Source organism: Takifugu flavidus, chromosome 22 (genome assembly GCF_003711565.1).
Source record: "Takifugu flavidus isolate HTHZ2018 chromosome 22, ASM371156v2, whole genome shotgun sequence".
Classification (NCBI taxonomy): Eukaryota; Metazoa; Chordata; class Actinopteri; order Tetraodontiformes; family Tetraodontidae; genus Takifugu; species Takifugu flavidus.
In genome coordinates, this window is record NC_079541.1 from 5,823,353 (window position 1) to 5,848,192 (window position 24,840).

General features: G+C 46.3%; 1 protein-coding gene and 2 long non-coding RNA genes across 3 annotated transcripts; 2 read left to right on the forward strand and 1 right to left on the reverse strand.

Moving 5' to 3' along the window:
• Nucleotides 1-1,107: 1,107 nt before the first annotated feature.
• LOC130519188 (uncharacterized) lies at nucleotides 1,108-4,580 on the forward strand. The gene is made up of 2 exons (XR_008948238.1): nucleotides 1,108-2,158; nucleotides 2,240-4,580. It is a non-coding gene; the product is annotated as an uncharacterized LOC130519188 (long non-coding RNA).
• Nucleotides 4,581-5,424: 844 nt separating this feature from the next.
• Nucleotides 5,425-24,840, forward strand: LOC130519193 (uncharacterized). Its single transcript, XR_008948243.1, has 3 exons — nucleotides 5,425-5,562; nucleotides 22,139-22,235; nucleotides 24,138-24,840. It is a non-coding gene; the product is annotated as an uncharacterized LOC130519193 (long non-coding RNA).
• On the reverse strand, nucleotides 15,898-18,910 carry LOC130519144 (ubl carboxyl-terminal hydrolase 18-like). Its single transcript, XM_057022324.1, has 10 exons — nucleotides 18,759-18,910; nucleotides 18,587-18,683; nucleotides 18,274-18,416; nucleotides 18,125-18,204; nucleotides 17,621-17,755; nucleotides 17,210-17,305; nucleotides 16,973-17,134; nucleotides 16,777-16,908; nucleotides 16,644-16,687; nucleotides 15,898-16,018 (listed from the first exon to the last, which is right to left on the reverse strand). Exons 1-10 carry the CDS (start codon nucleotides 18,802-18,804, stop codon nucleotides 15,949-15,951), a joined length of 1,005 nt encoding a protein of 334 aa, XP_056878304.1. The 5' UTR covers nucleotides 18,805-18,910; the 3' UTR covers nucleotides 15,898-15,948.

Consider the following 24,840-nt stretch of genomic DNA (forward strand, 5'->3'; position numbering starts at 1 on the left):
ATCAAAGTGATCCTCGTTCCCAGTCACTGCAGGGCAGGGAGAAGCTGGACAGAAGGTGCTTTCCAGGAGGACTTGCTCAACTCACGTGCGCCATCCGACAAAAAGCCACGTGGGGTGCCGCCGCTCCCAACAACCGCTGCGGTTTTGTCTTTACGCAAACTCGTAATTACATATATTTTTTTGGATCTGTAAACTCCGACGTCCCTAATGTTTGAGCAACTCCCACCATCACTCCTCGAGGGATGATCGGAAGCCTTGGAGCGCAATCAGCCCAACAAGATTAGAGAACAAATGGCGTGTCGTCAAATTAGCACAGGAAAAGCAGGGCGGTTTTCCATACAGCATCTCAAGAATGTTTTGGCTAAACTTAAAGACCTCATTCAAACCCAAATGCCAACATTTGAGGAGACAATGACGAGACAGAGTGCAACATCCGGGCCTGGTCTTTACTCGACTGGGTCACGAAGACAAGGAGCGTTTCTTTTCTGCGATTTGGGCTTGAGTCTCTGCTCCATCCACCCCTCCTCCAAAAAAGGCTTTATACGAGAGTGACGTCCAGCAGCTTGCGTCCCTCACTACTAGCCGAGTGTCTGAGAACACTGGCTCATTCTCCACCGCGCACTCAAGAATAATAGCAGGCGCGGGGGGAGAGGAAGACCGAAAGGGGTTATATAAGGCGCTACAACAATGCGAGATGGAAAAGAGTCAGGATAGTTTTACTTTCAGTCTGAGTTGAATGTAAACCATTATCATGTCGATGTAGTAAATAATTACCTTCATGGTTTTCCACTGTGTTGCACCCCTTCAACTTGACTCCATTGCACATTTTTGGTATTTGGCGGCTTCTTTTCAATTACAAAATGTATAACTCGTTGTTATTCCAACTTTATTGGTCATAATTATGTCTAGGAGGTATTCTTATAATGCATTTATGACTCAGTTTACAAATGATTTAACAACCTCATGTCTCACTTTTGTGTATTTATTATTCAGGTATTTATGGTGTCGCCATTTCAGGTTGATTTCTAACAGTGGGTCTCATGGAGCTCTTAAATGTTCTTGTATTTAAACTCTCAACCTTCGGTTATATAAAATAATCCTTTTATCAGTTAGAGGGCTTTATTTTGTAGATGGAAACAGATGGTTTTGGTTGAATTTGCTGTTGAAGTTGCTGTTTTGAACCAAGCTAACCTCCTGGAGACCATAACATGGAGTCTTGACTTTTAATCATTTTTCTTCTAGGCAAAGTTGCTTAAGAGATGCAAAAATACCTTGAAACTGCAACGTTAGGATTTCTGAATATCCCCATCCTGTCTTGTTCCCACTTTTTCTGTAATTGGCAGAGTGGGTAGGGACATTTGGCACAAAGGGGTTGCCTGGATTAAGTCATAAGCAGCACGGCGACATTCAGTGAGTTGGATTTATAATGGGTGAGATCACGTCCTCTAGGTCTAGAAAGATCTTCCCCCGAGAAGATGAGTTTTGCATCCATCCAGACAGCTAAAAAAATATTCACGCATACGTTCATGGTACGAGAGCTCGCCGTGCATCTGCAAAAACGAGACATGTTCTTCATGTGAGTGCACAGCGAGGTTTCTCACCGTTATATAACCCTGCTGCGGGGCCCCCTTGTTCTGTTCCAGAACTTGACTCTGAAGTTCCCCCAGCTTTCCTGCTCATTTGCCCCACAACAACACACAGATGTCTCAGGGCACTGCAGAGAGTGGGGGTGGGGACCGCGATGGTGTCATGGTTTGAACAGCAGCGGCTGAGCAGGCGTGTGTGCCCAGAGATTAAGGAAGTAAGGACGCAAACGCAGATTCCGGCGTACGAGCTCCCGTGGCAGCTGTGGTTGTCAAAGTGCGAAGGATGCTGGACAACTGGAGCATGCCGATTGGCTAACGACGGCGGGTGGGTGTGTCCTGGCATCGGCCCTGTTTCTCTACGTGATCTTAAATGAGAAGAGTGACAATTCATCAGCGGCAGGATGTCCAATAGAACGACAGATCCCCGGGCTTGATATCAAGACTCGCAGCTGCCCACACATTGACCTTGGAGCAGGCAAAACTCTTCTCTTTCTCTTCACGTCTTTCTCTAAAACTCTTTGTGTCTAGAAAAACGAGACATTAATCAGTAGCAGAGGACGGAGCAGTTTCCAGTAAGTCATTTTGTGTGAGTTTATTTTAAGCCGACGGGCCTCACTGTTCTACAAATAACACCGCCTTCTCCATCATTTCAGGTCCCTGCAATGGCAACATTTCCACTCCTGCACACTTACATTTCCCTCCTGAGAGAGAGGAGGAAATGGGGGGCCTCTCAGTGTGAACGAAAGCTCTTTGGATGTGGCTTCAGCGGGGCCGGTCTGCTCCTTATAACTGGCGACCAGGGAGGGATTCAAGGGGTGGACTGCTGGGGCCCGGACTGTCTGGGAGCTGCCTAATGTTTTCCTGTGTGTGATGCATGCTAACCCCGGGCCCCCTTGACTTCAGCAGCAGCATAAAGAGGCCTCTGTGCGGCTGAGTCAGCTCAAGTCCTAATTCACCTTCGTGGGTCCCGTGGCTTGATTGGATTTAGCAGGGGGACTCAGAAGAACTCTGTCCCCCAAAACCCACCAAAAACACGCATGTTATCAGTACCATATGAGAGCTGGGTGTCACTGCCGTGTGTTGGTCATTTACATTAGAGGCGGAGGTTGTCAATTGTACCCAGACTAAACACGTTCACCATGTTTACGCGACACGAATTATTGCCTAAATCCGACTGTAACTGGACAACTGGAGTGTGTGTCAACACGTTAATCTGACTGATATCGGTGCTCTCCTTATACTGAATACGCCTTAAAGGTGCGCTGTGCAGTCTTGCATGACGCCACTTCCGTTGACATTCAAAGTAAACACAAAAAAGAACAAGCTCACCCCTCCCCCTAAATGTTTCTGTAACTCTCATGAAAGAAGAAAAGTGGCTCTATGCTATGCTAATGTCACCAAGAAGGTAAGATTGAGTAAAAGTTTATCGATTAAATTTCTAATAGCTGCATGTGCACTAACCCCCCCCCCCCCCCCCCCCCCCCCCCTCTTCCAACCAGACATTTGCACAGTGAATGCAGGGGCGGGCAACTGGTGGATCAAGGGGAGCTGCCAATGATTTAAGATTAAACTGTTTTCACAGCGCACTTTTAATCAAAATCAAACTAGACAATGCATGTGTGCATGCTCCAACACCCCATGCTGACATACGAGAAAGCCGTGCATCTTCTCTGCATGACAAGTAACGTGCACATTACATGCGAGATGAGCAAAGTTGTACATTATCTGCCTTCCTGTAGTTCGAAATGCCGCTCTGCTGCCTAAGTTTATGTGTTTATTATGTGACATCATCGGTCAACTGGAAAGGGGGCTGTAATAACCTGTTGAAAAGACACATATCGACACCTAGACACCTAGTGTTGAGGAGGAGGACATCTTCGCGTCAAGTACTCGACTTTCTCCATTGCTTGTGAACTGGGACAAGGACCAAATTCCGGCAAGATGCCAAAGTACAGTTCTGAGCATAGCTCGTTTATGCTGTGTATGTAAACTTACTGGTAGATGCACCCTGACAAGTACTGCTGGTTTAATTGGTGTAAGTGGGCGTAGGAAATATTGTTTCTGTGAGGTCACTTTCATTGTAATGACAGAGTCTTAAAATTGAAACCATTCATTCTTGGCCAGTTATGGCATCTTAAATCAAACTTCCCAACTCTGCACAGAAGGGAGGATTCCTGAAATATAGGATATGTTGAAGACTATACCTAGCAGGCTATAGCCCAGTAGGGACCACTTCACTTCAACCACGATGCAATTTTTGTTAATCTCAGGCTTATGCCATCATAACCACCCCAGTTTGTGATGTAAACAAACACTTTAAATGATTGCGAAACCCCAGAGTTTCCCTGTGCATTTTCTGCAATTTCACATTCCCGTGAGCCCAAAAGTAAAAGGGCCGGAACAAAGCAAGTATACCAGCTCGATCTGCAGGAAATGCCACGGAATGAGTGAACGTGGTGATGGTGTGGAAGGAACAATATCATTCCCCTCCGTCCCCTGGCGGTTGGCCGGGCTTTGATGCCTGTCGTGGGTGGCGGAGGTCCACTGGAGCAGGAGGGGCACCCTGGCTGGCAATGCCTAGGCCATCAACTGGGATCTGTATCTAAAAGGGCGTTCCTTTCATTTAGAAAGCCAACGGAAATACTCTGAAATCATTACATATCTTGATTGGCACTGCAGGAATACAGGCATCAGCCGAGGAATTGGCGTACCCTCCAAAATAAAGACAAAATCAGAGTCCATTCCAGGAGCCAGTCTGGAGATTACACACTTACTTCCAATCTACACTGAACGGTATCACTATATCTTCTGATTTGGCTGTTATTGTGTGAGATTTGAGTACCTGATACCAAAGTACTATTGCCCTTAGCTAGCTGAGGTGACTTAAATAATAGAGCTACAGCATTAGTATTAAATAATCAAATAATCAAGTTTATTTATACATTAACTTATTTATGAATTGGGAGCAGATGCAATAAACATTTTCACCCCCCAGATGTATACAATTTTATTGTTAGTCAGCATGTTCCCAAGTTTTGGGTGCAACCTCTTGTAGCTCAGAGAATTCTAAATCCAGTTGAACAGGAATTGCCGCAACTTCCACAGAAAGGTAATAAGAAGAACTTCCACTGAAGACAAAACCAGTGGAAATCAAAACCTGATCATTAGTTTTAATCAAATACCACACTCACAGAACCAGATACCGCAGGCTTTGTTACCAAGGCAAGAGCTCCCTAAGCTATAAGAGGTGGATCAAGCTGATCATGATAGGACACGCTTCACATGCACATAATCGCTCTGCACTCCTGGAAACATGATATTTGATTCTAGCTAAACATTCCCATAAGGGCAGCCATCTTTAGCGATCTATCGGACTCGCTCTTTCTCTGAGACTCTCTTTGAGACTCTTGGTTTTTTTCCCCCCACACATAAAGTCTGGGAAGATCTGTGTTCACTCTCATCGTTGTTTAGATGTCAGCTGTGAGCTGGGAACCACGCTGCTGCAGCCTGAAACTGCTATGGTCCAGCTGATCTCTGGCCTCTGCTTCCCAGGACCAAGGCCTTGTCCCCAGAGACTTCCACTGAAGTTCCGGTCATGTCAATCTGCAACCTCAATTTATAATGTGAATAAGGGTACCTGCTACTGCTAACTTGATTTGTAGGACTCACCCAATAATTTGCACACAAGTGATGATTCTTTTTGTTTCACAAATGTTAGCATGCTATTACAATTTGGATTTGACAGTAGTTTACGTGATAACTTCGTAGTCTGCCTCTCTTTGTGGCCTCATCGACGGGGGATGGGATCGCTCCAGCTTCTCCAACAAGCGAAAATGTCTTCATTTCCGAACATTATGTAATCACTGATAACAGGAAGTAGCAGGACATTCGGTAGAGCCATGGCGGGAGCCAAAGTCTTTGGTCAGGATTCCCACTGTCACTGAGGAAATGAAAGCACACGGAGCCTTTTTTTATGGTAAGGACATAAATACTCACTGGGAAAAGCAAGAATTTCAACAGAAATAGCTGACTGGGCACGGAACACATTGCACAAGATGAAACAGACTCAAGTAACCCCCCTTCCCCACTGTCTGCGGAAAGCAGACACACAATGCAGCTTTGGTTTCATTCTCTTTCTTGACCTGGTAAAAAGAAAGCAAACATTCTTGGGGAATGTGTGAAATGTGCAGCGTGGGAGGAGAAGCTTACACATGTGGCGGTTTGCGAGACATGAGAATTTGCTGGTGCTTTTAAGGTGCGGCTCCTCTCTTTACCTTTGCAGTCACTGCTGTCAAGTTGATATGTGCTCTCAGATGTGAAACAGAATCTATATGTTTGCATTATGTAGGGTTTCCTGAGTTCAGTCTGCAAGTAATATAAATACAGTGAGGGTTCCCCTAAGTCCTACGTCACAACATTAATGATCAATATCTGCTTCGGCTATACTACCATATAAATCTAAACCATGCAAGGCTTATGATGAAGACCCTTTTCCTATCCTTTAACATTTTTTAGGGACATTATTACCAAGGCAACCACAACTGGACCTAGCGTAGCATTACCCACGCATCAATGAGCCCTTTCACATGACCGCAAAAACCAGATCATTATGATTTCTCACCAATACTCACTGCATAGCCGTTAATCCGATGTATTGTCTTCTCTTACTTCTGCACGTGTACATATATCATAGAAAGCAGAAGTAGTCAGGGGACAAAAGACAACAAAGATGGAGGATAGCAGCTGCAGTGCTGCCTTGTTATTTTGATTAACCCCAGCTTTTGGATTTTTATGTCCATGTAATGGCTGAGAAAAGGGATTTGTTAATGCTAACTTTAGCTCAGCAGGGTAATTAAAATGCATCTTCTATGTGGCAATACCTGAAATAGACGAGGACTGTGAAGAGCCACTATTGACTGCTGTGTTTTCTGTCCCCAGTTAAGTTGTCTAAACATAGGCTGAAGCATTTATGCTATGACATGGCGTTCCTGGCAGTGATGAATGCCTTCAAAGTTTCCCCCTCCAATGTACTGTACGATTCACAGCGGCTTGTAGGTTTAGTCAGCGATAAGTTAAGACTACATTTTTGAGTCGATGATCACATGGCAGTCGGACGAGCTGGGCTTTGACGCTGCCGAGCAAAAAAAAGGAGGCAGGAATTTTAGAGGCAGACGGACGGAAAAAAAGTGGCAGCACCCGAGGGTGGGGTCGTCAGGCTGATGCAGTTCAGAGACAAACAACAAAAGTGCGGAGTCTTGCAACAGCTGTCTGCTTCCGCCGGCGTGGCGTTTGATGGATGGAGAACTAGACATGCATGTTTGCACTGCCAGGCTGAAGCCTACAGGATAGTTAGTACTGCACTGCGCATGTCCAGTAGGTCAAAACTATGAAAGCTAAAAGAAAAAAATGCAGCGGACATTTGTCATTTTCATGCAAAAACCGTGAAATGTGTCCTTCTCATCTCACAAACCACAAATGAAGACATTCAGCTGGTGGAGAAAGCATGGACAGGATGAGACAGTGATAACACATTCCCGTATGCTAGGATCATTTCCTCCCACAGTGCAGTTTCTGCTTTGACAGCTAGCTTACCAGCTGAGAGAGGACAAACTGGGAAATGTGCGTCAACAGCAGAGCCGAACTCAAAGAGAGTGCACAGGGAAACTTTTTCCACTCACTTTTGCTGTTGAAGTTGAGCTTTAGTAAGTTTAACTAGCATATAACAGGGAATAAAAGGGCTAAGTCACAGTTTCAGCCATATAACACCAGAGCTGTCTGTTTGGAGTACTTGAAAGACTGGTCTACGTAGGAGGAGGGATACCAAACACAAGGAATTCCAATTCTGTGTCCTAACTTGTGTACCAAGCTCAGTTAGCTCTTCTCTTTAAAACTCTACATGATAATCGATTTTTTTTACTGGCAATATTCTGCTCCAGGACTGTGAAATTTCTAAAGCTAGCTAACTTTTGGTAGCTCAAATCAAGAAGTTTTACCTGTTGGAAAAACTAACAATGTCTCTGCATCAGCCATATTTTCACATTACCATTTACTGCCCCCTCTGGTTAGGAGGGTTACAGCAACTTCCCCTTATAGGCATCATTTGATTGCTTACAACGACGACATTGATGCTACGTCTACTTGGAAAATGGAGGAAATTTAACCATCATCATACTTTGCCAGCATGCATCGGTCAACACAAACAAAAAAATAAATCACTTTATAACTCATTTTTCCCCCTTCTGTTCACTGGCCAACAGCTGAAACTCATTTCAAAATAGCAAAAAAGTCGTGTTTGCCATGTTTTACCAAAAGCACAGTACAACGTCTAGATCTCGGCTGTCTCGGCTGATCTACGACGCAGACCGATGCCACTTCCGTCAAACGGACTTCCTGCGTTTTTCCTAGCGGCGCACTGGCTTCTGGATCGCTCTCATCACACACTGATGAAGTGGGGGCAAATTAGCTCCAGTAGCCCCTGCTGCAGATGTCACATGCTGCTGGGGCATTCTTTTGGAAATCAGCAGTTAGGCTAAAAATATTGGTAAATGACACTAATTGGAGCACGGAGGCCTTTTATATTTTCAGATTGATTGAATTCATCTGCAACTCTGGTTGAATCTAGAACTGGATAAAGTACGTGACCAGTATCGAGGCGCTTTTAAACACAAACGCACAAAAGGAAGTTTTGTTTCCATAGCGACGTACACCTTTATGGTACCCGAGTGTTGATATTTTTTTCATTCTTAACCCACAGCCTTTGAGTTGTGCCGCAGCCGTGACAGGAATAACATTCTCACCCCGTTTGGTGCTCAGTGTGACTTTCTGTTAGGAACTTCCACCCATTTATCTGTCACTAATGTGGGAAAACAAAAGTGGATGCAACAGAAAGGCAGACGGGCACGTGCCAACATGCTGAGCACTGCACCCTCTTTTGATACTACAGGAACGCATGTTTTCCCACAGAGGCTCTAGATACCAAACATGCTCTCATAACTGTTCTTTTAGTGATAACAGGGGGAGTTTATGTAATCCTCTGACTATGTAATCAGAAGATCAGTATGCCTGGTTTTTTTTAATGAAGGAATCAGATAGCAGGAAACACGGTGGCATGACTGATCTGGCTCCATAAAGACTTTATTTGAAGAGGTCTCCATCAGTCGTGTGTGGGACTGCCCTTCCCCTCTTTGGCCCTTCAAGCCCTAAATGCGATGAGATGCTTTTGCACATCGAGCCCTTCCAGATGTTTTATCTTCTAGTCGTCATTCGCATGTCACCAGCCTGGTCCTGCTCGAGGTTTATCGGGGTCCAGGCTCCTGGTTTCTGTAAAAGCCCCCGGAGACCATCGTTATTGTCACAGACGTAGAAAAAAAAACACTATAAAAAAGTGGAAACGACTGAACTGATTCACCGGCTGCAGTGCTCCGCAGCCCCAGAGGTGCGACAGCTCAGTCTCTCTGGAATGGAACTTTGTGTGGGCTGAGAGCCTATTAACTCAAAAGGCTTGGGCATGAAAATGCATTCGCAGCGTCGCATCGGGGAGAACAAGGCGTAGTCAACCAGATGACTACAGCGGCGGATTGTGCGGCAGATCAAAGAGGGTTGGCCCGGGGTGCTTTATATCAGATTTCATTTTGTGCAGAGGCCCTTCATTCATTTCTGACATTTACAGTTGGACCGGCGGAGCCCCTCTGCGAGGCCTCTTGGCTCCCAGTCTCCACTGAGGCCCCAGCAGCCACTCTGGAAAAACCCGATGCATCTGACTCGCATTGACTGGCTCCACTTGTGTGTTCCGTTTGGCCTGTGCCGCTGGAGGAGGAGAGCAGGCCAATTACCAGCCGCCGTTTTTGAGAGCAACATGATGTCATCCCCCTGCTCTGCCATAACAGGCTGCAGATGAGAGGGGGCGGAGCCTCTGGGCAGCCTTAACACAAAGCAGGAATGCATAAAACCTGGGATTAAATATCCCCTGAACATTAAGGTTTTTCCCTCATCTAGACTCACCTTTAAAAAATGCCCACTGCCTCCTTCACAGATAAAATCTGACTCAGAGTCAGAGCAGCTGGTTTGAATAAGCAAATTACTCCTTAAAAAGCAGTTGTGATATCAGACGTGAGGGTTGATAAGCAAATAAGAAGAAAAAAAGAGCAGAGCCCTGATTAGCCGTTGAGCGTGCGGTGCTCTTTCATTTGCAGTGACACTCCTTCATTTTTAAGAAAAGTGGCACCCAGTAAGAACCCCCCCCCCCCACACACACACACACACACACACACACACGCACCACACGCTCATTCACACCCCAAACATGCTTGCAAATCTCCCCGGGCTAAATGCTATCCCAGAAGGCCTTGAATTTCCTAGGAAGTCTTCCAGCCACATCAGAGAATCCGAAAAGGCATGTGGGCTGCAACGGATTGACTCTCATTTCCTGTCATACTCCATCTCCATCGCCCCACAACCGCACAGCGTGCATAGGCTCTGGAATGACATATAGCCCCAGTTGATAGCACACCGCGGCACCAAGTGTAAACAAAAGACCGTTTTTTAACTGTTTAGGTGTTTCGGCGATGTTATCTCTGTGAGAAGAAAGACAGGAGACAAAGCTGTTGCGGGAAAAAGAAGGCTTTATCGCTAACTATCGGCATTCATGCAGGGGAAGAGGCGTAATTTACAGGTTAAACAAGCTGCTAGTTATGTGTGAAATGTAGACACTTTAGCATCACTGTTGCTTGTCGACCAGATGGTACTCAGATGGTTTTCCTGTTTGGCAGCAGATCCCTCAGTGTGTTTCTCTCTCAGATGTGAAGATTAAACCTCAAGGGATTCTCTGTGTTGCTGGCAACTTTAAGGGAGTTTATCTTGCAATTCAGAGTTCCTTGTGGGTAAAAGCATCTAGTGTCAGCTAAGCATATGTTAAGAGTTTTGCAGGGAGGTTAAAATGATGAGTTAGCCCTGAATGATAGTGCTACTTTGCGAACAGTTGAGAGGTATCACGCATTTTAGAGACCTTCCTGGTATCATGTATTTGCATAGGTAAGGGTTCAAAGATGTCACCCCCCATTCGTACTAAAGTGACTACTCAGGATCAGGACCCTATGCTACATGCTCTGCCATCTTGTCTACTATGATGTCATTTAAAGTATGGGCATTAGCATACAGGAAGTAGAGCCGTTGTGGACTTTAACAAACTTCATTTTCCACTCTTGATGTTTTAGGGTATCAAACAACCTGTTCCAGCAATAACTTGTGTACCTTCCCCGTGACCCCCAGAAGGGATAAAATGGTCAAGAAGAGGCAAGAAATTAACTGTTGATCATCTCTCGTTCAAGCGTGTTTATGGGTTTGTTTTGTTGTTGTAAAGACATTTCAGGACAGCACTGTCGTTGCTAAACTATCCGGTAAAGCAACTTTTGTTGTTGGCGGATGTGACAATAAATTCCTCCCATAACCTGAACGAGATGAGGTTCAGATCGCACGGGGGAGGGCGACCAGAGAAAGGTCCAGCTCTCGACTTTGGCACTATAGAGGCCATATTTTAACAAATTTAATTATTTCCCGACATTTTAAAGAAATAATCCAAATGATCTCATCCTCCGCCAATCCTAAGAGTTGCGGTGAGGATACTATGCTAAAATACCTCTGTTATAATTGGCTATATGGAGTTTGATATCAAGGTCCAATGTTTGAGGTTTATGACCTCTGGGGGCAATCTGGTTGAACATCAAACTGAAAACCACAACAATCAGAATATAGTTAACAATCCGTTGGGTAACAGCTTAACCAAAAGGTAACAAGACCAATGGGATGACAGCTATTGAGTTCTATCTACATACAATATCTTGTATAGTTTGCATAAAAAGTTAAATACTTGCTTAATTTTCTTAGACAATCAAATGTTTTTCGCTTCTGTTGCTAATGACTGTGTACTCTAGATCTGCTGCTTCCTCCCCCCACTGCAAGAACAGCTTTTTATTTGCCTAGTTTGCTCCTCAGGCCTGTAAGAGACCACTATTAAATAATAACCAGTATAATAACCATAATAATCCAACGGTTGATTTTTACCATATTTTGGCCTGCAAAAACTTAAAAAGTGGGAGCTAAATCATTCTGCGGGTGCAGAGCAGGTAGAGCAGGTCCTCTTCCCTGAAAGGAGCTAACAAAGCTAGCTCAAGACCCAGAGCTAACACAGGCAGGTAAACTGATCTTCAACTGCTGCAAATTTGTTCTCTGCAGCAGTTACGCTACGTCCTGTGTGCCTAATTGTCCATAAATGTGATATGTGATATATATACGACAGCTAGCCTTTGTCTTCCTCTTTCATTAGGGTCGGCTTCTCTGCTGTACGCGAGACCTCTTCCTCGTCAAATTGTCTTAGCATCTGTGAGCTATGCCTCGCTTCGCATTCCTCTGCCATCCAACCTCTGTCCAGCATGGACTTTCCCACAGAACCCTAAACCCTGTGAATGAGAGTAGGCCTTTGTTTCTGGCATTTTTCACCCTGATCCCAGCAACTTCCCCATGGTGGAATGCAACAGGAATGCCAGCGACGGCTACCTGGCATTAGAGAGCCTTTGTAGGGAAACAGGAGAGGCTGAACGAGAGAGCAGGTCACAGAGGTTTCACAATGGAGCGCTCGCTTCTCAAGGTGCCCAACCCACAGTGCCAAGCGAGCCAACAGCGGGACCTTGGTCAAGTTTCTTCATTATGCTGAGGTATCTTGATAGAAAAAAGCAATTGTTAGAACCGGGGCAAGTTTCGCTATGAGTTTTCTCTTACAATACAAATCATTAACTGGAGCGCTGAGGTAGCAAATGATTGGCATGCATACCGAAGCGCGGCGGAAGTGTGTGTCTATGGCAGTTAACAGGTCGTTGCGAGCTTATCTCCTCGGATATCTGGTAGAGTGAGACAGCGGTTCACCTCGAGGTGCAATTCCTTTCATTCCTGTACAGTCAGCGCCTGCTGAGGGAGGGTTTTAATTTGAGGGGATGCCATTTGAAGATGAGAACTCATTGCGATATGATCTGGCGACGTTTTTGATGAGCCTTTTCTCCCCCAACGAGTCGCAACAAAGTCGATCCCGGCGTCCGTTTGAATGGCAGCGGTTCGGCAGCGCAGCGCAACCACACAGCAGACGTGTCACATCAAAGGACTGAAGATATTTACGGTGGTGGGGTCTGCGGTGGGGCCACCGGTGTGGAAGCGCGCAAACATGGAGGGGAGCGTGTCAGCGCAAGAGCACCCTTTTTGGCCACAAGCTAGCAGACTGGAGTGTTCGAACCCCACTAGTAAAGGTTATTTCACCGGTAACCTGAGTAGATTCCGAGACAACAGCCGATCTCCGAATCCTGGGTCTGATGATAAGGAGCTAAGACAAGGTGCGAAGTGAAGGCTAATGACAGACCCATGGAGGCATCGGGTCTTGTGCGCCTGCATGTCAAGACTCCTTTTACAAGGGGGCCCCTGCTTGGACCCCTGTGACAACATCAGTAACGTGCTCATAGGTTGTAAATATGGATGACCCAGAAATGAGCCTGGATTGAAGACACAGCATTAGCCGCTAAAATGCAAATTTCAGCCGACCAAAATGAATCAGGCTCAGCTCCGGTTCAGACTTTTTTCCCTCACTTTGTCTTAGAAAGTCCAGCAGATGTTCCATTTATTATTCTCACACTGCCAAGAATCTCAGGGAGGACAGCACGTGAGCGAAGACGGACCTCGTGTTGACCGGACTCCTTTTCTCCCACCGTGGTGGAAATTTTATGAACTCCACTGGGTGAGAGATAAGGCTTTTTCTCCCCCAGCACAACTCATACCACAAATTCCAGCAAAATCACAGCGGTATATTCACCCACGTGTTAATATCCACAGGTAGCAAACACATGAGGGATTGCGCCGTAGCCAGACGCTTTGTGATATTCCAGGGTCAACGGTTCAATTGTAGCTAGCTCTGACAAAGCAGCGCTTCTTCATAGCTTCAGCCAAATGTGCTAGCAGGGACTAAATGTCTAACTGGCTTCTATATCATGGCCTGCTTTGCCTAATCAGGTTGTTCCGTGGAAATTTAGCTTATCTGCTACGAGCTTTTGTTGAAATGGCGCCCGGTTTGCATAGCTTTTCAAAAGATTAGCTTTCCCTAAAGGTGGATCCAGGGGATGGAAACACCGTGTATCTCGACGACATTCATCATAGCAGAACTAAAGGTTACTTGTCCTCTGGCAACTTCCAGACCAAATTTGCATCTCTGGATTGAGACAGACAAGACAGATGCACGTTTGCCTTTGTAGCGTAGCAACATGTTGGCACACAAGTCACGATGTCTTTAATCTAGTTGGGAAAACATGAACGGTGCAGGTTCTCCAACGCCACTGGCTTAGGTTCAACTTGACCTTCTGGGCCAGCGGCAGTGATACGGGACCTGGTCGTATTTAGGGACACGGAATCTCCTACGCTGCTGCACCTCGGCTTCCAAAACAAGCGCCTCATAAAGGGAATATCAATGAAAAGGTCACCATCGCCGATGATTACCATGCATGCCGCCACACAAGGTGTGTTTCTGTTGGCAAGTTTCAACATGGACTTCAAACAATGGCGATCATTCCACGGTAGTTTTCCACGTCCAAATTTGTCATTTTTCAGGTCCCGAGCAGCCACATAAGCGAGCTGCCTTTTTGAAATGGGAGAAGTTGCCCAGGGAACCTTCAGTTGCTCCTGTTACGAGAAACAGACGTCACGTTTGTCAACAGGCCTGCAGTTTGCAGAGCGAAAGAGAATCGCTTCCTATTTGAAACCTCATTATATTTAACCCAATAACAGCTGTACAAAGTCCCCCGCATGGCGAGGTCATCGTGAATTCCTCAGCAAAGAGGGAAAGGGAGTTCATTTTAGCCTTGTGTACCACAGCTAGCTAAGAGTGAACAGAAATGGCATTTAGGCCGTGGGATTGCAAATGTAAGCTGGGCATGATCATTCATGCAACAAGTAAATAAAACCAAGACAAAGACCTGGTGAAGCTAACTAGCCTCGCTAACTAGCAAGCAGCTGCAGCTTTCACCCATGATCATTAGAAATGTTTGAAAAAGGAAAAGAATGCACACAACACATCTTTTTACCACCTCTAAGTTAGCCTTGTTTGACGAGCAGTTATTCGCTATTTTATGACAAAATTAAAACTCTCAACACTGCTAAAGGCCAAAAATCAAGTTATCTGAAGTAAACAGAGGATATAATTATGGGATTACTCATCACGTAGGTTCACATGAGAACGTAAAGTCTTTGTGTTGGCACGCAGTTATCACCACCACGCTTTCAATTTGACATTTGAAAAGACAGAATTGGAGTTAGCCCGTCACTTTTCAGGTCGGGCCTGATCATTTATCTCTTGTGAAATCACTGACAGGCAAAAAAGGGAAAATTTTAAGAGTCGTTGTCAAGTTCCATTTTCTGCTAGATGCATCAGAGCGCCACGCTCACCTAGTAACTGGTAAACACATGTCAACAATGACTAAAAAATATTAATAACGAGGCTCAGAGCGTCGAAGCTAACGGCGCTGCTATCAATCTGACTGATCTGAGTCCATCTGCTTCCTAGGTGACTTTATTTCCTTTGATTTCTTTATTGATTTATGTGATCTATGTAGCATGACTCAATCAGAGAGGACCATAAACTGACTCATAGAGTTCAGCAGCGCAGAGCGGAAAGGGCTTTGTTTGTCATTTAATCCCATGTCAAACCTTGGCCTCCCTTATGCGGACCGCAGTCGAGGGCGGGGTTGAGTCGGACAGGTGGCGAAGTTTCATTCATCCGCTTGCTCAGGAAACAGCAGTCATGTCTCCTGTGAGTGGAGGATGCGTTGGGGAGGCTCTCCTTCTAGCTACAGGTATGTAAAATATAGTGACACCTGGTGGTGGGAGTTCACATTGGAAGAAATTTATTTGGGCCCTCAATCCCCTCCCCTTTTAGCAGTATTACATCTATCTGTTAAATGCTGAAATAAGGGGCAATAAGGAGCAATGCTCCACGCAGCTAACTTGTTCTTTGTTTTTCACCCTTCTGCTTGCTGGCGATGAACGACATGCGACCCATTTCCTGAAACTCCTGCGGGAGACTCATCGGTCGCGCTGCCGTGTCAGTAAAATGAAGTCCGTGTCCTGTGACAGATCCCCCCTCCCCCAACACTGAATAGCTGTGCTAAGCATTGACTTAGTGTGGTCAAAGTGTGTGTGGTCTGAAGAGCAGACCAGGGTTTTTACCGCCACCTGCTGGTGCTCCTACGGAAAGAGGCCACTCAGAAACAAATATAAAGCAAGTATCTCAGGTTTAAATAATTATATTTGCATGTTTTTGGTACTGCACATGCTCCAATCAGGTGGGGAGTCCAGGCTGCAGCCCTTCGCTGGGTCCTCTTCTGTACATCAGCATGTAAGCTGTGTCTCTGTAAAGAATAATGGACAAAAACATTATTCAGATAGAAAAAAAGGAATAAAAACCAGGAGTGTAACAACTGGGCGTCCCAAAGGACGACAGAGCGACGCGGCAGAGGCGGATTTCCCCTCTTTAGGAGTTCAAAACTTTGTGGCAAGAACATCTTTAGCCTTTAATCTTCGCTGAAGAAGAGACAATAAGGCTTTGTTTCCAGATCTAAAGGAGGGTTCCGCAAGTGGGTGGGGGTGAAAGCCGCAGATGCTATCAGGAGTCCGGCATTTTAGGGCTAGAATGGTAATTTTAGAGAATCCCAAAATTGAAACCAGTGTTTTTATCGCCCTCTGGTGGTAGGATGCAGTCCTCTGAGGACAGATTCTTCCATCATGTGTAAAATCATGGACATTTTCTGCATGCTGATAGTCTGTGAATAGAATCTGCTGTCAATGCTATGCTCCGCTAGCAGAGCACAAGCTAAATTCTTCCAGTTAAATATTAAAAAGGTTTAAATCTTTCAAAGAGGAGTGTGGGACCTCTTAGGTAGCGGTTTAGCACCCAGCAAGCATGAAATATTCGTAATATGAAACATTATTTTCTACTTTTGGGCAAAGCGAGCTCAAGCTAAGCTAGGCCCGTACCTGGATGATCCTCCATACGCTGACTTCACTTCCTCCCAGGAAACCTGCGCGTTGCAAAATAAGGTCAAGAATTTGAATCAAAGGACCTTCTTTTCACTTTTCTTTCATCGTCACACATGAACTAAGGATTTACCCGTTTCACGCGGCTGTCGTCGGCGTGATACCAGTGTTGATCGGATGGATGACGGACGAAGGCCGTGTAGTGTCCACAGGCGGCGATCCCAGCGTGCACCACAACTGCGTACAACGTGTAGCCGCAGCCGCTCTGAAGCCGTGAAATTTAACGTTATGGAATGTTCAGTCGCCAGAGGGTGGGGGGAAAGTCGTACCTGAGTGAAACTGGACGCGAAGGCTTCTTTAACAACCTCGGAGAAGTCAAAGGATTCCGGGAATGTGACCACGCAGTGCAGTTTTCGGGTTCCGTCGAGGTTACCTCGGAACCTTTTGAAGCTGATGCACAAAACTTGAGGCAGGGAGAGAAGTTTGACTCCCTGGAGAAGATTTTTTTATAAACGTTCGAGTGTCGGTTTTCAAATATCATCACTCTGAGATGAAAAAAGTTTTACCCATTTAGACGGAGTTTGCGTTCCGCATTTCGGACAAAAGCAGCAGTTTTCGCCCTGTAGCTCTTCGTGCCGAAAATATGACGTCAGGCAACCCTCCTGGGAAAGAAGCAAACGTTATGAGGCTACAGGACTAGCTTTAGCACCAGCGGTCTGCTGCCATCGCTATGTGACTCAACCAGGTTTTCTGACCTAGCGGGTACACAAACCTTTCACCTGGTTCCCTCTTGGGGTTTTTTGGCTGGATTAATTTCAGGACCTTTTTTTGAGGGTGATTAATCGCTGTTTTTTTGATAGAAAACTTTGATAACAACATTTTTTGCAGACGTTTGCCGCACTAGCTAGCTACATGCTACCTCAATTTACTGCATGCAAAGCATTAATTATCGGTTATGTGAGGAAGCCGAACAACACCAGAGAGTCGTGCTCTTCTTTAACAGGCAGTTGCAGGTTGAGCAGGTAGCTGGACTGAATCTGGGTGGAGCTACAGCTGGAACACTGCAGGTGTGTCTCCGTGGAAATCTTGTAGAGATTCTGGACTTCCAGAGCCTAAAAAGAAACAGAAAACTAGAACTAACGAGAGAGAACAACCTTTAGTGCTTTTCCACTATTGACTCTGCACGGTCCAACTCAACACGGGGCGGTAGGATCCCGATGGTTTTCGCAGTGGTACCTCGTATGAGGTTAGAATCGTCTGTACCTCGCTGCTGGAGCAAGGTATCGCTTTGCTTGTAGCCGATACACAATCACTGTTGTGTGGTTCGTCAGTGATGTCAACTAATACCCCCTTCAACATAAAAGTACCTACTGGGCTCTGGTAGCCCGAGTGGAAAAGCCTCTAAACCGCGTGGTGTCCAGCCAAATCGTGCTGAGTCAGCATTAGCGGAAAAGTAGCATTAGCCGTTAATCTGGACCAACCAGAGATCTGTTGTCGATCTGCTGGACCACGGCATTGAGGATGAAGAGGAAGACCTGATCGGCATCGTGCTGCGTGTTACCTGCAAAAATGCATCACGTGTCTCCTTCTGCAGCTGTGAGATTAATGCGAGATCATTTGGCTACTTTACGTCGAATTCTGTTCCGCTCCAGGCAGAGGAGGAAGTCTTTGTGGGGGGGCAGCAGAGGACAAGCGCTCTTCATGGCAACAAGGACCCTCCTCAGGTTCAGGGGGATGTTCTCGTCCTCCTCTCTCACTCCGGCTGTTTCCCACCTTTAATGATTCGTAAATCACAAAAGTTAGCAACATTAGCTAGGTACTGAGGGGTTAATAATGGAGGAACCTGTTTAAATGTTAGTTTTTACATTAATTATTAAGAATTTAAAGAACAGTTGAAAGGTTTGACATGAACACACAGGTAAGGAGTGATATTGCGTCCTTACTTGTCCAATAGTTCCGCTAGTTCCCATGTAGCAGAGAAGGCTTGTAGCAACGCATTCACGCAACAGGACAGGCAATGGTTGCTGAGGCCCCTCAGTCCTGCAACAGAGCATCAGAGCTTCGTTTAAATCGTAGAGAGAGAGAACACAGGAAGGAACCTTTGACCGTTCCTACCTGAGCAGGCTTTCCTCAGAGGAACCAAGCAGAACCTGAGAGACATCAGGGCACTTTTGTCTTCACCAAGGTCTGGAGCTGAGATGTGATAGAGGAATAAAGAGCCCTCCCCTCAGCTGGGAATGAAATGCCTCTGTCACACTTTCACTTTCATTTTGCACCATTTCTCTGAAATGAAACCTAAGAATTGCGCGATTCGAAATTTTCTAGTGAGCAGAATTTTTGGAGCAGAATTTTTGGAGCACTAAGGGACCACGTGGTGGGAAATTTGAGAATTCACGACACTATTAACCAATCCTACATCGCCTTTAGATTTGAGAAAAAGATTCTGTTGGGTAAATTAATAATGATTAATTCAGATGACCTCTAACAAGAGAAAACAAAACGTCAATTAATTGGCAGTAGGTTTTTTTAACCTCTTAAAATATATGTAGTTTCTCTTCATGATATGTGTTTATTACATTTTCTCGATCATTTTCATTTTTAAAGGGATTCAGTCCTCCCGCTGCAGTTACCGCACCCATCGCTAGGGGGCGGCAAAAGACAGTAAGAAGTCAGCTACACGAAGCTTCGTTTTGCGGAGCTCTTTTTGCAAGGGCAAATCTGATTGCTGCAACGTCTCCTCACACGCTGGAGCCGAATTTACATTTAAACTTTAAATCCATTTTAGATAAAGTCATCACCATGTATATATTTAACTTGTGACATTTTTAAATCAATGTTAATGCAGACCTCCTCTGTGGGTGCTTTATCTTTTAATAAATGTCACTGTCAATTTTCATACAACAGCTATTCAGTTCGCGCGGTCCATGTTCTGACCACTAGATGGAACCAAATCGATCCCATCGGAGCTTGGACGAGTAACCTCTGATCACAACTTGTAGAAATCAAAGCTAATTTATCCTACTAGCGCTCCACCAGCAGCAGCAGCACAACGATAGTGTAATGAGGAGAGCTAAGCTGGGCTGTTGGCCTCTCCGTGGGCAGCCAGCGGCAGCGGGAATCAGGCCTGTGTGCAGCCCTCCAATAATCAACACAGCAGGGGGGCCCAGTCCCTGCTGTGTCCCTTGTTTACTACTGTTTGTTTTCTGCTTTACTGCCTCACCTCCGATGGACTGACATTCTGCTGAAGTGGACGTGATTTCTGCAGCGAGGGCAACGTCCCTGCAGAGATCAGACCGTGGCGTTAGCACAGAGCTAATTAAGCATAGCATAGTTGCAATAATGCACATTTATTCAGTGTGAATCCACTTGAAACCCAAACACAACACGCTGCTATGGATGTTTTTATTGGCTGATTCTTGTAATGCGTTTGGCATTTACAATGGCATTTATGACACACACACACACACACACACACACACACACACACACACACACACACACACACACAGAACCTAACACCTGCCTTTCCTCAGTTAACGCCTCTGTTTCTCTAGACCTCCAGTCACACCAACATGGAGGCGTCACACCAGGATACGTTTTGTCTTCATTCCCCCACCCCCACCCCCCCCCCCCCACCCCCCCGCCTCGCTCTACATGCAACATGTTTGATGGCAGTAATATGCTCACACACGTGCACAGATAATCTCTGAGCGTGCTCCACAGCCGCACACTCAGAGAGGAAAGAAATAACCGCAAAAGAAGGATGATCATGAGAAGTATCGACCACCCCCTCCACCTCCTGCCCCTGGTTGAGCCTTACTGCCCTGGATGAGTAAACAACAATTTGCCCGGAGTGCCGGCAGCTGAGGATCAGGGGATGGAAGCAGGCAGCAACAAATGCTGCCTTCAACGGAGAGGAAACGCTGCCTAACGAAGCGACGCACTGCTGTTTGGCCAGAGTGTGATTATGAGCAGCTAGCGGCTTATCTGCTGCACTGACCTTCAGGGGAGGTGACCCCTGTGTGTGTGTGTGTGTGTGTGTGTGGTGTGTGTGTGTGTGTGTGTGTGTGTGTGTGTGCGTGCATTCGGGCTCTTTTCCCTTTTGAGACCAAAGTTGGATAACTTTTGCGACTACAACTGCTAAAATGTTACTACAGTAGTGTTTTGCTAGCAAGTGTAGCCTAGCTGCAAAATAATATTTGATATCTGTTCTGAACTGAGAGACAAAAAAAACGAGACAAGGGCTTCAAATAAAATGTTCTGAACACTCTATAAAACAAGTGAGGGATTTCAGAGGAAGCTCCAGGCTAACACGTGTGCGTTTGTGTCTGGCTGCAGCTTTGAAGATTTTTCTCTCCCGTCTTCAGAGCATCAGATAAAAGCGAATGTCGGATTTGTCTGTAGGGATGTTGGATTTCCGACTCGTCTATGATCATACCTGCTGGAGACCTTGGCAGACTGGTAGTTTAGAAGAGTCAGTATTTGGCTTTTTACAGCGACTGTCAAACCGAGGTCACGATGTTAACTCTCAAGCATAGAATAAATGGCTGTTCTATTCGAGGCTGTTCTATTTTTTTACGTGACCAAATAAGTGAAGGATAAACGAAGGTCAGTTTTTCATCACAGGACTCCACTTGGCATTTATATCTTTTCCAAAGTTTTGCTTTCCCTTCTTTCCTGAGAACGGCTACTTTTGTTTTGGCTGCCAAGCGTTTTATCCTCTTTTTTTAGCGTTCGCAAACCAGCCGCCGGATGTTTGAAATAAACATTTGGGAAATCCCAGATGATCGCTGATGAAAACTTTACAACTCAGGTCTCTTGTTTTTACCCCACAATCCCACGCTCCTCTTAGCAACCCCCCCCAAGCACCCTTTGTTACCGTTGAGGACCCAGAGAGAACATCGAGCCGATGACAGATTTGACTCATCTGTTTCTGAACTCGCCTCACAGCCTGCGTTTTTTGGTCAGAAAGCAGTCAGAAAGCAGTCAGAAAGGGCTGTCTGGTACTGAAGGGCTCTGTTAGTCACAGTGTTAGCGGCCAACGTTGACTCATCCCCGACACATTTAACCCTGGACTTCAGCCCTCGCTGCACACAACCTTTGTCTTGCATTAAAACCTGCCCCTCTTCTGCCTGTCATGTTTGGCAGCGTAGCACTGGTCATAGACACCCCCCCCCCCCCCCGCCCCAACCGAGAGCCCTGGTGTTTCACCCGAGTCAAATCGGGAGGTCATAGGCTACCTCGCACACCCTTCAACCTTTTAGCCCCGAGCACAGGCCGATGGCCGTTGCGACAACCTGCGGAGGACCTGAGGGGATCCTGCTCCTCAGGGGTCAGGCCCGGCCAGCCAGGATCCATTTTAGTGAAAACACACCTCTTGTGCCACGGGGGCGAGCAGATTATCAGAGTTCACGACGCTCTGATTGCAGACACCTTTGAAGTGTGGAGGTTATCTTTCATTCCTGCCACCTTTGTTGTTGTTCCTTTCCCATCAGGATTAAAGGTGCTGCCTGGGCTCCATGGCAACGCTGGAATCGGAAGCTACGTTTACTGAGAGCGAACATCTGGACTCGGATGCTTCATTGGTAAAGAGTGAGTCAACGCATAACCAAAACACTAAAAAAAACGTAACCCTGACGGATTATTTGTGTTAGCGTAATAGCAAAACAAAAAGGTTGTCATGCTCTTGTGTGTGTCCATGCACCCCCCCACTCACTAGTGTCCAGTCCTCTAATAAAAAAATAATAACCTTACAACACAAACTATTAAACTCTGAATCTTTTAGCGAAAAACATTTGATTACGACGTCGCTGTTGACCTTTGACAATCCATCCTTTGTTGCTAAGTGGCGAGTGTCGGCTGAAACGCTGGCAGCAGGTGAATTTTATTGTCGATGCCCTCATCGCTTATGTGGCCAACTTGGCGAGTGTCCCGAAACCTGTTGCGCCCCTTTGAGGGATTTGACTCAACCGCTAGTCAGCCTGGCTAAGCTCCACCGAGCGCACGCTTGACTTGGGCCTGTCAGGGAAGAGGCCGTGAAGGATGTTGCACGGGGAGGAATGAGAATTGATTGCCCTCCGACTGCCGCCGCGGCGCCACGAGTGTGCCATCCTCCCACTGTTGCAGCCTGTCATGTGACCTGTGTGCGGAGACCAGGTGACGTGGCTAATTAAACGCAGTGGAAGCTGTTGAAAGGGGCCAGGACACTGCCGGCAGAGAGAGGACCTGACATACATGTGTTCTTGTTTCGACTGAGAGGGGGTTAAGCGTGACGGAAGACGGGGGCCCGGGGTTGCGGCCCCCCTGCCTGGCTGCCAGAGCTCAGTCACAGGGCAAGAAGCCGTGGGCAGGAGAGGAGGCGCTAAACGATAACGGTGGGGGCTAGTGTTGATATTAACTGCAATTCCAGACAGTCTACTGCCTGTCCTCCTCGCCTTTTTTTCTCTCCATTTCCAATTCTCCAGCCCGCAGAGAGGTCTAACCCCCCCGACACCCCATCCTGCCGCTGCACGCAAGTATACACACATTCCTACAGAAAGAGATGGAAGCGTGACAATTGGGAAACAACGGCTGTTAGTTACACAAAATGCATTACGGCGTGAGTCCAGGCGGCAGAGCGGAGGAGAGGAAGTGGTAGGATTACACCGGACTTCGACCGGGAGCGCACAGCACCATTTTCTTCCCCCCACTGTAGTAAAAAGTGTCCAGATTTACAAGGCCTCTAGGAATACATATAACCCGCCCCCAGCCCGCCAGATCCCGACAACTCCTGATTTAAAAATAATCCTAAATCTGCACGGACGTATGGAGGTCAGAGGTCCTGGTGATGAGACCACACTGCTTATATAAGATGATAGTTAACAGACAAACGGGTTTGTTTAAAATAGCCGACCCAAAATTCCTGGAATCAGGCAGATTATTGGAGCTGCTCCATGTTTGTTCCAGAGAACCAACAGGTATCAAATCCCATTTGAAAAGTGTTAGCTAACATTGGAGAAAACAAACCAAAAAAAAGCCATTATTGTCCCTTCTTGGCTTATGTTGTTTGTCAGTTGAATGTTAGCAAATAAGTAGCAATTTGCTTCATCTACTGGCAGATATGGAATTTGATCCGATTAAGGTGAGACTACAAACAAACCGCCAACAAGCGGCACTGGAAGTTGTAAATTATGGGCATTTTCCACTAAACTTCTTAAGAGAAAATGTGGAAACAGCCCTTAATTTCTCCCCCAGTGGTTGGTTGACGCATTGGCCAGCCAACAAACATGCAGACAACGGAGCTGTTTCATCGTACGCACTCCAGAGATCTGAATTACGTGAATCAGACGGCCTTGAACGTTTCTTTATAGGCATTCCCGCTTGTGCCGAGGGATCCCTTCTTCTACAGTGAAGATATTCCTCCCTGTAGCCGTCAGTGCAGTAAATAACAGCATATCCCTTCGCGCCCATTCCAGCTACCGCTCGCTTGATGTATGATTTCTTTTACTGCGGCAGCATCGACTCGGCTCCGGCTGACAACGGCTCCTGTGATCATGGAAGCCCTCGGAAGACGGCTTCAACAGAAACAGGAAGCACTTCACGGCACGGGTCGTGACCCCTCTCACTCAGCCCCATGAGTCAAACAGGGCCCACCCCAGCGCAGCCTGAAAGTTCCGGTCTCACCAACAAGGTGTGGAAGGGTATTTGGGAAGGGGAGGGGGGGGTTCTCCCATCCTTTGTACTTGCACATCTGTATGCGTGAGTCAGGGCTAGAAAGGTGCACATCTGTTGCTCAGTTGCCGTGTAACATTATTACACACAAGAGGGGAATACCTGGACAGAAGCACATCTGCAGCCAATACGAGGCCGTGTCAGAACTCGGAAGCCGGTGTGAGAAGTTCCCGATTTATGGAGTATTTGGCGGAATTCTGATCACGGCTCCGGGTCAGCGCTGTCTTCATAACACCTGACTGTAGAGTTAGCTGCTTAGTGCTGCTAGTTGAGCTTAAACTGCTTTCCAGCTGTGGGTGACAGACAAGCTGTCACAATGCTAACTCATGCTAGCCAGCAGCAGATACACACATTGCTAACATCCTGCAAGGGCTAGCAGAGCACTGACTCGGGACTCTAAGGGCTGTTTTTGAATTCTAAGTCAACAGAAATGTCCCAACTTGTGAATTCCAACTCATGAACAAGGAGTTGGAGCTACTTAGGTTTG